We start from the raw sequence: 12,668 nt of genomic DNA on the forward strand, positions 1-12,668 counted from the left end.
TGTGTGTGTGTGTGTGTGTATATATATATGTGTGTGTGTGTGTGTGTGTATATATATGTGTGTGTGTGTGTGTGTGTATATATATGTGTGTGTGTGTGTGTGTGTATATATATGTGTGTGTGTGTGTGTGTATATATATGTATGTGTGTGTGTGTGTATATATATGTATGTGTGTGTGTGTGTGTATATATGTGTGTGTATGTGTATATGTATATATTATACAGTGCATAGCATTACTGTGGAACTGGTATAGACATGATTGAGATTCACTCCTGGACTTAGTTTGAACTGAATTTAAGTAGATGGATATTACATGAGTTAAAATTTTGCACATAGTCATTTCTAGAATGTTACATCTCTAACTCCAACTCACACTAGTCTAATGTGGGACAGAGATTCATAGAGACCCCAATAGAGTCTAATGAAAGGGTTAAACAAATATAATGATTTAAATGATGTGTACCAATATTTTTAAATGGGTGAGTTCTAATAGCCGAAAACCAGTGAACAATTTTATCACAATACATTCTGCTATCATTGTGGTGAGATGTACAAACAATAACCATCTATTAGGAAATTAATTCAAAGAATTGCTCTGCTAATGTAAAGCTTCCAATTTGATTTTGCTTTACAGTGGCAGGAAGCTCCAGCCAACAGTGTTATCACGTCAAGTGTCCGAACTATTCGCAGTGAGTATCTGTTCACTTCTGTAAGTCACAGTCTTTATATGCTGGCTAAATCAAGAGTATAAGTCCAATGTTGCACTTTACAAGGCCATAAAAAAAACAAAAATAACAAAAGTTGTGCATTGTCTGAGATAACACAGTGTGGAGCTGGAGGAGCACAGCAGGCCAGGCAGCATCAAAGGAGCAGGAAAGTTGACGTTTTGGGTTGGGACCCTTCTTCAGATGTTTTCAAGATACGTTTACATTGCTTCCAATGACTTTGTGGTTAGGGGTTTGTAACTCAGTTGGCTGGGCAGCTGGTTTATAATGCAGTGATGCGACAGCATAGGTTCAATTCCAATGGTTGAGGTTACCGTGAAGCTCTTAACCTCTCCCCTCACCTGAGGCATGCTGACCGTCAGGTTGAAACACCACCAGTTGTCTCACGCTAATGAGAGAGCAGCCCTGTGGTCTGGTAAGACTATGGCGACCTTGCCTTCTTTTCTACGCCATGGCTTAGTCCATTTATTTCAGGACCACTAAGCACAGCCTCAGAAAAGGATCTCTGCACTTTTTGGGGATTATTGGTTTTCAGTGGATGATCCAGGTCTAGATCCCCTGTTAATGCATTTCGCACTGAGTCGAATACAGTGGATCAAAAAGACAGCTTATCACTACATTCTCAAGAGCAGTAGGGGTGGGCAATAAATGTTGGGCCCAGCCAGGCAAGCCAACATCTCATGATTGAATTTTAAAAAACGAGTTCTTGCTTCAATCCCATACTTTCATTTGTGGAGGGATCAAAGACAGAGAGCTGTCTGTGTCAGGTATAGTCGGTTCTGACATAATGTGATAGTTCTGTTCTCATGCAATCTCATGTTATAAGAAAATTGAGCAACAGCTGTGCCATTTAAACTAATGGGGCTGGAATCGTGTTATAGCCAATACAGGTAAATAAAGTTTGCATTCTACAAATAGCAGTCTAAATTCTTCAATCGCGTTAAAGCCAATTCGTGTTGAAGAGACATGCGTTATAGCAGAACTGACAGTAGTTGAACCACCTGTAGTTAAAATGAAAGTACATTTGTCACAACTAGGTCCTTTGGGATTTTAAAAGCCGATGTAATGATTTCCTGGGGAACTATGTTAGCAATTTAAGCCCATGCTTCGAACAATTGGTTAATTAGGGGAAGAATTCACAAGTACTACAGTTTTCTGTCATCAGGACTGTGGTGGTCACTCTTTACAAAGGTGTAACAATTCTGAAAAGGTATTGTTCCACAGCTTAAAATAAGAGTTTTTTTTGGTTTGACATTGGGCAAACAGATGCTCAAAGCAGCCTGCTGACAAAGATGGTGTTTTCATCTGGCATACTTCCCTCTACCTCACAGAAGTAAAGCACTGATTCTCCAACACTGCTATTTTTCTCCCCCTGAAAAATGACCCCATCACTGAATATCAAGGCATTTTTTTCTAGGACTGCCACTGACCTCATCTCCTTTAGATATCTTCTCTCCACAACTTCCCACCTGATGATTTCCCCATACCTTCTACCTTCTTCCCAAAATTTACAAACAAGACTGCACTGGCAGACCAATCATGTCAGCCTATTTGTGTCCGGTTGCATTTATTTCTCCAAATCTTCACTCTGTTTTTTTTCTCCCCTTGTCCAGTCTCATCCTACCCACATTCATGATCTGTTTGATGTCTTACATCATAGAATCCCTACAGTGTGGAAGCAGGCCAATTGGCTCATCGAGTCTGCACTGACCCGCACACCAGGAATTCCTCTTTCCTGTGATTACTGATTTAATTTGCTGAATCTATATGCAGATTAAAGTGGCCCATCATTACATTGGACCTTTTATTGCTTGTTTTTCTAATTACCTGTGTAATGCTTCCCCAACATTACCACTACAAGTTGGGGGTCTACATAAAACCCCCCACAATCATTTTCTGCCTGTTGGTGTTTCTAAGCTCTTCTTGTGCTGATTTCACTTCACTGGTATCCTTCCTCACTCTTGCATTAGTTTCCTAGTTTCCTCTAGTTTTTTCTTTAATTAGCAGTGCTACCATACATCCTTTTCCTTTCTTATCTGTCCTTACTAAAAACTGAATACCCTGAATGTTCAATTCCCATCCTTGGTCACCCTGTAGCCCATATCTCTTTAATCCCAACTATATCATACCTATTTGTATCTATTTATGTGACTACTTCACCAACTTTATCATGAAAACTCTGTGCATTAAGCCACAAGACTTCATGACTTGTCTTTTTAACATTCCTATTCACAATGCATTGAACTGTGGCCCTTTTTGATTATTGCCCTTCAATTCTCTGCCTATCACTTTTCTGATTTCCCATTCTGTCTTTTATTTTTGCTCTTCCTTTCCCCTCTCTTTTGATTCCATGTTAAAGTTCCCATCCCCCTCCCGAGATGCTTATCACTCTACTAATTACCATTATTATGCCTCGAATAAATCATCATCATAGAATCCCTATAGTGTGCAAACTGGCCATTCGGCCCAACAAGTCCACACTGCCCCTCCAAAGAGCATCTCAGCCAGATTCATCCCCCTACCCTTTCCCTGTAACCCTGTATTTCCCATGACTAATCCTCCTAATTTACGCACCCAATCCATCCAACCTGCACATCTTTGGACTGTGGGAGGAAACTGGAGCACCCAGAGGAAACCCACGCAGACACAGGGAGAACATGCAAACTCCACACAGACAGTTGCCCGTGGGTGGAATCAAATGTGGGTTCCTGGCACTGTGAGGCAGCAGTGCTAACCACTAAGCCACTGTGCCACCCCTTTTTGAGAGAGGGAGTATACTCTAGTATAAATACTAGATTAAAAGAAAGGGAAAGAACTTACTTTATTCTACCTTAATGCTGCTCACTCTCCTCAGCAAAACCCAATGCTCACCAAAGCCCTCACTTGCAAATACATCCCCTACAACAACAGTTCTACTCCAGCCCAGTTGTAAACTGTCCAGTTTGTACTGGTCGCAACCAGAACCCCCCTCCCCCCCTCCCCCCCCCCCAAAAAAAAAAAAAGTCCCATTGCCTCAGGAATCTGAAACTCTACTTGTCATGCCACTTCTCACCAACCATGTATTCATCTGATATATCCTACTGTTTCTACTCTGACCAGCTGTGGCGCTGTTAGTAATCCTGAGATAACTACCTTTTCAGGTCCTACCTTTTTAAACTCGCTACCTGACTCCCTTTATTGTGCTTTTTAGGACCTCATCCCTTTTTCTAATATATGTTACTATGATTCAACTGGAAATGTTCTTCCAGGTGTCAAAGAATGATGAAGCCCCAAACATTACATTACTGTAGTGTTTCCCTCCCTCCCTCCTTGAAATAAGGAAAATGAGAGAGAGACAGAGAGGCTGTCAAAAAGTTTTGGTAGTGGACTATAAATAGAGCCTCAGTATTGACGTCAGTTGTGACATCAAAGTGCTGCTATTGAGGTTAGGCTTTGGTGAGGAGGGTGAACAGCATTATGGCATGGTAAGGTAAGATGTCTCCTTTTCTTTCAATCCAGTAGTTACTAGAAGGTAGTAATGGTAGTTAGTGGAGTGGTGTGCTCCTCCTGTGAGATGTGGGAGATGTGGGAAATGTGGGACAAATCAAATGTTCCAGACATGTCTGCAGGAAGTGTTTACACGTGCAGCACCACATGGATCAGTTGGAGCAGCAGATGAACTCACTGAGGAGCACACAGGAGGCAGAATGTTTTATAGAAAGGAGTTTCAGGGATGTGGTCACAGCCAGATAGATGGGTGACCACCAGGAGAAGCAGGCAAGCAGTACAGGAGTCCCCTGTGGCTTTTTCCCTGTCAAACAAATTCACTGCTTTGGATAATGTAGGGAGTCTGGCTTCTCAGGGGAAAGAAGAGGAAAACAACACCAGTGGTCAGTGGCACATGATTAGCTCTGTTGTACAGCAAGGAGGGTCAAAGTATAGATAGCGATAGGGGACTCTATAGTAAGGGACACAGATGGGTGTTTCTGTGGCCACGAGCAAGATTCCAGGATGGTGTGTTGCCTCCCTGGCACCAGGGTTGAAGATGTCTCTGAGCGTGCACAGAACATTCTGAAAGGGAGGGTGAACAGCCAGAGTTTGTGGTCCAGATTGGGACTAATGACATAGACAGGAAGTGAGATGATGTCCTGCAAAGGGAATTTAGGGAGTTAGGTAGAAAGTTGAAAAGCAGGACTAGTAGGGTTGTAATCATGGGATTACTCCCTATGCCATGTGCTAGTTGAATGTGTGGCTAAAAACCTGGTGTAGGAGGGAGGGCTTCAGATATCTGGATCATTAGGATCTCTTCAGGGCACGAGGGACCTGTACAAGAAGGATGGGTTGCACCAAAACTGGAGGGACACCAATATCCAGGTAGGGAGGTTTGTTAGTGCCACTTGGGAGTGTTTAAACTCATGTGATTGGGTGTGGGAACCAGAGCAGTAGGTCAACAATATGGAGTGATTCAGGAGAAGGTAGAGTTTAAGTAAATCCAATAGGAAGAACAGGCAGGACCAGGCTAATAAACACAACGGGATTGGTGGTCTGAAGTATATTTATGTCAATGCAAGGAATGTAACAGGTAAGGCGGATGAGCTGAGAGCCTGGATTAGTACATGGAATTACAATGCTGTAGCCATTATAGAAACTTGGTTCAGAGAAGGACTGGACTGGCAGCTCAACATTCCAGTGTTTAGATGTTTCAGGCATGATAGAGTGGGATGTAAAAGGGATGAGGGAGTTGCATTACTGATTAAGAAGAATGTCAGATCTGTAGTAAGCGAGGACATCATGAAGGGCTCATCCAGTGAGGTCATATGGGTAGAACTCAGGAATAAGAAAAGGTGCAATCACTATGATGGGGTTATACTGTAGGCCTCCCAATAGCCAGTGGGAGATAAAGGAACAAATTTGTAACCAGAGCATGGAAAGGTGTAAAGACAACAGTGTTATTGTAGTGGATGATTTTAACTTCCCCAGGATTGACTGGGACTCTCTTAGTGCTAGGGTCTTAGATGGAGCATAATTTGTTAGGTGAATCCAGGAAAGTTTCTTGAAGTAATATGTAGATGTTCTGACTAGGGAAGGAGCCTGTGTTGGGGAATGAGCCTGGCCAGGTGTTCACAGTTTCAGTTGGGGAGAATTTTGGGAACAGTGATCATAATTCCATAGGTTTTTAAGGTAGTTAAGGATAAGACTGGTCCTCAAGTGAAAGTGCTAAATCAGGGAAAGTCTAATTACAACAGTATTGGGCAGGAACTGGAGAAATTAGTTTTGGGGTGGCTGTTTGAGGGTAAATCCACGTCTGACATGTTGGAGTCTTTTAAAGACTTAATGATCAGAGTTCAGCATGGTCCTGTGAAGATGAAAGATGAGGATGGCAAGTTATTGAAAGTTTAGTTAAAGAGAAAGTGGAGGCATTTGTAAAGTTTAGGGAACTGAAAGCAGATAAGGCCCTTCCGGAACTTAAAGGAAACAGTAAAGAACTTAAATAAGGAATTAGGAGGGCTGAAAGGGGTCTTGAAATATCCTTGGCAAGTAGGATTAATCAAGACATTTTACACGTATATTAGGAGCAAAAGAGAGGCTAGGGAAAAGAAGTTAGGTGCTCTTGAGGAAAAGGTGGGAATTTATACATGGAGCCAGAGGAAGGGGTATGGTCCTTAATGAGTACTTCCCATTGGGATTCATCAAGGAGAAGGACATTAAAAATAGTAAGATTAGGGAGTGGTACGTTGATTTACTGGCAACATTAGGAAGGAGGAGGTTCTGGGTGTTTTGAAAAACATTAAGGTAGATAAAAGCCCAGAGCCTGGTGGGATGTATCTTAGGGTACTGAGGGAAGCAAAGGAGCAGATTGTTGGGGCCTTGACAGAGATCTTTATATCCTGTAGCCACAAGCAAAGTCCTAGAAGACTGAAGAATAGCTGATGTTGTTGCTTTGTTTAAGAAGGGCGATAGGGATAATCCAAGAAATAATTGGCCAGTGAGCATTGATGGTAGGAAAATTATTGGAGAAGGTTCTAAGGGACAGGATTTACTCATGAAAAAGAATAGACTTATTTGGGATAGTCAGCATGGCTTTGTGCATGGGAGGTCTTGTTTAACAAGTTAGATTAAGTTTTTAGAGGAAGTAACAAAGATGATGATTGAGGGCAGGGAAATGGATGTTGTATACATGGACTTTACTAAAGCATTTGACAAAGTCCCTCATGGTAGACTGGTCCAGAAGATTAAGTCACATGGCATTCACAGTGAGTTAGTAAGTTGGATACAAAATTAGCTTGGTTATAGAAGACAGAGGGTAGATTGGAGGGGTGTTTTTCAGACTGGGTGGTATTCCGTAATGATCAGTGCTGGGGGACCTCTGTTGTTTGTGATATATGTAAATAAACTGGATGAAAATGTACATTGTCGAATTAGTAAGTTTGCAGTCACATGAAAATTGGCAGAGTTATAGATAGTGTGGAAGGTTGTCAAAGGATACAGCAGGATATAGATGAGTTCGAAAGTTGGGTGGAGAAATGGCAGATGGAATTTAATCCAGACAAATATGAGGCAATGCATTTTGGGAGACCAAATGCAAATGTACAGTTAGTGGCAGGATCCTTTGGAGCATTTATATACAGAGGGATCTTGGGGTGCAAGTCCGTAGCTCCTTGAAAGTGGCAACATGAGTGGATCAGGTGGTCAAGAGAATGTTGGCATGCTTTCCTTCATCGGTCATTGAGTCATAGAGCTGCACAGCATGGAAACAGACCCTTTGGTCCAACTTGTCCATGCCAGTCAGATATCCTAATTAATCTAGTCCCATTTGCCAGCATTTGGCCCAAATCGCTCTAAACCCTTTGTATTCCTGTCCTTATGCCTTTTACATGTTGTAATTGAACCAGCCTCCACCACATGCTCTGGCAGCTCATTCCATTACATGCACCACCCTCTGTGTGAAAAAGTTGCCCCACAGGTCTCTTTTAAATCTATTCCCCTCTCATCTTAAACCTCTGCCCTCTAGTTTTGGACTCCGCTACCCTGGGGAAAAGACCTTGGCTATTCACCCTATCCACATCCCTTATGATTTTATAAACTTCTTTAAGGTCATCCCTCAACGTCTGATGCTCCAGTCTATTCAGCCTCTCCCTATAGCTCAAACCCTCCAACCCTGGCAATATCCTTGTAAATCTTTTCTAAACCCTTTCAAGTTTCACAACATCCTTCCTATAGCAGGGAGACCAGAATTGAACTCAGTATTCCAAACATGGCCTAAGCAATGTCCTGTACAGCCACAACATGACCTCCCAACTCCTATACTCAGTGCACTGACCAATAAAGGCACGGATGCCAAATGCCTTCCTCACTATCCTGTCTACCTGTGACTCTACTTTCAAGGAGCAATGAATCTGCACTCCAAGGTCTTTTTGTTCAGCAACACTCCCAAAGACCTTACCATTATGTGTATAAGTCTTGATGTGATTTGCCGTATCAAAATGCAGCACCTCACGTTTATCTAAATTAAACTCCATCTGCTACTCTTCGGCCCATCAGTAGGCACAGAATATAAAAATTGGCAAGTCATGTTGCAGCTGTACAGAACTTTACTTCAGCCACATTTGGAGTATTGTGTGCAGTTCTGGTCACCACATTATAGGAAGAATGTGGATGCTTTGGAGAGGGTGCAAAAGATTTAAGAGGGTGTTGCCTGGTTTGGAGTGTATTAGCTTTAAGGAGAGGTTAGACAAACTTGGATTGTTTTCTTTTGAACATCAGAGGCTGACGTGCGACCTGATAGAAGTATATAAGATTATAAGGAGTGGATAGTCGGAGTCTTTTTTCCTAGAGTAGAAATGTCAAATACTATGGGACATAGCTTTAAGGTGAAAAGGAGAAAGTTTAAAGGAGATGTGCAAGACAAGTTTTTTATGCAGAGGGTGGTAGGTGCCTGGAACGTGCTGCCACAGGAGGTAATAGAAGCAGATGCAATAGTAATGTTTAAGAGGCATTGGGACAGACACAGGAACAGGCAGGGAATGTAGTGATATGATCTGTGTGCAGGCAGATGAGATTAGTTTAGAATGGCATTATGGTCGGCATGAACATGGTGAGCCAAAGGGTCTGTTCCTATCCGTATTTTCCTATGTTCTATGGTTCTAGCTGAAGGTTTCTTAGTTCATATGCAGGTCATAGCAACTTGATGTAATTAGTGGCCTTTTCATCAATGGAGAAGAAAGAAGTCATGCTTTGTGCTATTCTGGTGTAATTTCTACTTCATGATCAGGAAACCTCAAATCAATTGGAACAGCTTCTGGTGCTAGCTGCACTTGCAGATATTTCTTCATCAACTTCTCCAGAGATGTTATGACTACTTCTGAAATAGTTGGAACTTAAACTCAGGCTCCAATGTTTTTATTACCACTGCACCAGAAGACCCCTCTTCAAGACAAGCCAAGTTCTCAACATGTTCAGCTATTTGGCTAAGTACTTGAACGACCTAATTTAACATTTGATGTATCTCACTGAATTCTACATGGGCCCTACAACAAAGGTGTTAGTAGCTGATCCATTTATCCTCAGGTCTGATGCTTTTTTGACAAATTATTAAACGTTTATTTGGCTCATGGTACTTGGTGCAGCATTATGGCTACTCACCCAATAGTTTCCAACACACTTTACTTTCACTTGTGTTCTCTCCACAGAAAAGCGAGGTCCAACTAAATCTTTAAGTCCCCAGAACACCCTCTCTACAGAGATAACAAACACTGCCATCATTGGTCCAATTGGCTCCACCACAGAATCTGCCTCTACTTATGAATCATCGGTACTGGAGGGCATGGAAATTATGGAAGACACCCAATCTCCCTTGGCCAAAGGTGATTTGAAGAGACCACTCATAACTCCTAGATCTGAATCCCAAAAGGAGGAGCTGCTAAATTTGGAGATCAATGAACCAGCTTTCAAAAGGAGGGTGGTGGAGCAACAGTGCTATCTACAAAGTCTGCTAACTTCAGTGCAAATGATGAATGAAACTGTGGATAGGATGATGATGACCATGTCAAGTCTGAATAGCTCCTTGTCTGATGTCCAAAATTTGCTTAATCAAAAACTGGCTGCTTTGCAGACTACCAGGGAGGAGGCTTCACCTCAGACAGTATCAGTGATTGAAAACTCTTTTACTCAGGGACTGTGCAACATAGGAGCATCACATCAAAATTCCCTGAATGCGGTTATATCTGATGTGGGTTCCAAGGTGCAAGAAAGCTTGCAAATGGGATTTGAAAGCCTTGGGAATAAAATACAATCAACCATGAGAGAGGGTTATGCTAATCTGATAAATGAGCATATCTGTGCACACCAAAACCTCTGTGACAAATATAAAAGAGCCTTGTCGACTAGAGGGCTAAATAACTCGTCACAAGAGTTTGGAACTCATGATGGCAGCCAGTTGCACCATCCCAGCCAGCTTTCATCTGGCTCCTCATTAGAAAGCAGGAATCCTGCCATAAAGGTACAAATATCTGGAGACATGAAAATCTAGGGATGTTAAAGTAAAAAACATCTAAAGGATTTCCTTTGTGAAGAATATTTGGGGTACAGAATAAACTCCCTGAGAATGTTATTGAAGTAAACAAACTACGCATAGCTGACCTGCAATACTAATGAAGACATTACCCTACACTTCAGCGAGGACAACACACTGATTATATGGGGCATCATTGTTTTAACACACATTTTAATTCTGTTCAAATCATTGACAAAGATCACGTTATAGTTTATTCATGTTTCCTTTACACAGTAGCTTTTCTAATTACCGTGTTACTTATCATTGATTTATCTTGGAGCCATCACAGGCCTATTATCTTTATACGAGGCAGCATTTCCTGTCACCAGACCAACAGGTGGCCAATATAAAAGCTTGGTAATTTATTTTGCCAAATTTATTAGCCACTGTTGCAAGTTTATTTAACAATCTGAGCTTTTATCTTCACTGCAGCACTACATCAGTATATGGATAGCAATGGTGGGTACTTAATGGGATGACTTTTGTATGTCAAACTGACCTTGGCCTCTTTACATTTCCTGATAATTTTCCAATAGTTAGGCATGGTTTGAAACTTTGTAGAATAGTTCAAGAAAAAAGTTGCTGTTTTTATGCTGTTTAAATCAAGTCAAGGACAACTCTAAAGTTTGATATTCAAGAGTCTTCTACTTCTGTCCATTTGTAATTGGGTGGTAAAATGATTCTCCGGTGTCTCGATGCTTCAGTACTTTGCTGGTTAACTACCCGATGCTGTTGCCAGACAAATGGGCAATTTTGCTGATTTCACCTTCCTTCTTGGCTTCCATTTTAAACATTCCATTATGCATGTGTTTTTGAAGTATGGGAGATCTAGTGTGAAGTGCTGAAGTCAGTTACAGGAAGTGATTGGGTAGATAAAGAGAAATTATTTCCTCTGATAGAATCAGAGAGAGGCTGGGCCATTTAGGGGTGATGTCAGGAAATACTTCTTCAGAGTTGTGGAAAGCTGGAAATCTCTCCACTATCCCTCACCCTGACTCCTCATTCCCCTACACCACCATTTCAAAACAGAGTTTAATAGATTTTCCATATGCAAGGTCGATGAGGGATATGTGGAATTGTGGCAGTGATATGCAATTATGGCAGACTAATGAAGTTACAATATAATTGAATGATATAGAACTGTTTTGAGAGACTGACTCACCTATGTTCTAGGTTATCAGCAATTTCGCTACAGGGTATATACATGGATGCATGCATGTTAGGATAGAATTCACAACAGAAGGGTTGACCGGGTTGGGGGGCTATGTTCAATTACCATCTAATCCGGAGGGTTGTCATCACATCTCTGAACAGTTTGATTAAAAATATCTACATATCACAATTGCCCTTTCCTATTAACAACTTATTTTGGACCTTGAATAGTTCTAGCAAAATGGCTGATTGATGTGGAATGGTATTTAACTTTCATTAGAATTTCTGGATCTGAGCTGTGTAAAAATGTTATGCTCTTGGGCTATGTTGTCTAGCTGTTATACTCCTTAATGTGCTCTATGCAAAATAGGCTGAATCACTTCCTCCTGCATGCTTTGAAGTTTCTTTGGCTCTATCATAATATACCCAAGTGTTCAGTACCTACAATACTAAATTGATCGTGACACTTCAACAGGGAATAAGGACAGCCAACACTTGAATAATAATTAAAGCTATGTGTCAACATTCCCAAAGAATGTGATGACAATATACAGCAGACTGCACAGTTGTGATGATTTGAAAAGTAATAAAGTGGAAGGTTTAAATTTCAAATGTTCTATAGTTTTTTTTTTAAAAACCTAATTTGGAAATTTGAGGCACACATTGAGGATGAGAAAGGGATACAATACTGATGAACACCCACACAGCTACATAAGCAACTGCGAAATAATAAAGCCACAGATATCACAGAATTAAATTTATAAAGCATCAAGTAAATAAATAAGTAACACTGGATTTCATAAAACTAAATAGAGAAGTGACCAGCAATTTTAATTTATTTCAAGGCAGAACTTAAAAAATAACCAGGAAATTGTTGTAGTGAGTCAGTGCCATAGATTTAAAATTGAAAGGCAAGAGGCCTATTTGAATCAAATATTTATGCTTCACAAAGCTATAGCGAAGTCACGTAGAGCACAGATTATTTTGATCTGCAATATTATCATCCTTCCTATTTAATATTTCTATTGCAATGCAGAAGCACTAGGCCTTTATTAATTCAAATTAAAAAGGACCAGCTGCTTCTTATCTTTTGTTTAAGGTGATGTCACTGAACTAGATATCCAGAACCCCAAACTATTGTTCTAGGTATAGGGGTTCGAATCCCAGATTGTGAAATTTTAATTCAATGAAACTCTAGAATTAAAAACTAGCTTACTGCTGACCAGAGATAGCAGGAACTGCAGGTGCTGGAGAATCTG

General features: G+C 40.9%; 1 protein-coding gene across 2 annotated transcripts in view; it reads left to right on the plus strand.

Annotated features, from left to right (window-relative positions):
- cdadc1 (cytidine and dCMP deaminase domain containing 1) overlaps window positions 1–12,021 on the plus strand; it is a 47,037-nt gene extending 35,016 nt beyond the window's left edge. For both annotated transcript variants that reach the window (XM_048602803.1, XM_048602804.1), the window contains 2 exons: window positions 635–689; window positions 9,395–12,021. In XM_048602803.1, the coding sequence (XP_048458760.1) occupies window positions 635–689; window positions 9,395–10,233 (894 nt within the window). In that variant the 3' untranslated portion in view covers window positions 10,234–12,021. The remainder of the gene's footprint in view (window positions 1–634; window positions 690–9,394) is intronic.
- The last annotated feature ends 647 nt before the right edge of the window (window positions 12,022–12,668 follow it).

This window comes from Rhincodon typus, chromosome 11 (genome assembly GCF_021869965.1).
Source record: "Rhincodon typus isolate 14 chromosome 11, sRhiTyp1.1, whole genome shotgun sequence".
Taxonomy (NCBI): Eukaryota; Metazoa; Chordata; class Chondrichthyes; order Orectolobiformes; family Rhincodontidae; genus Rhincodon; species Rhincodon typus.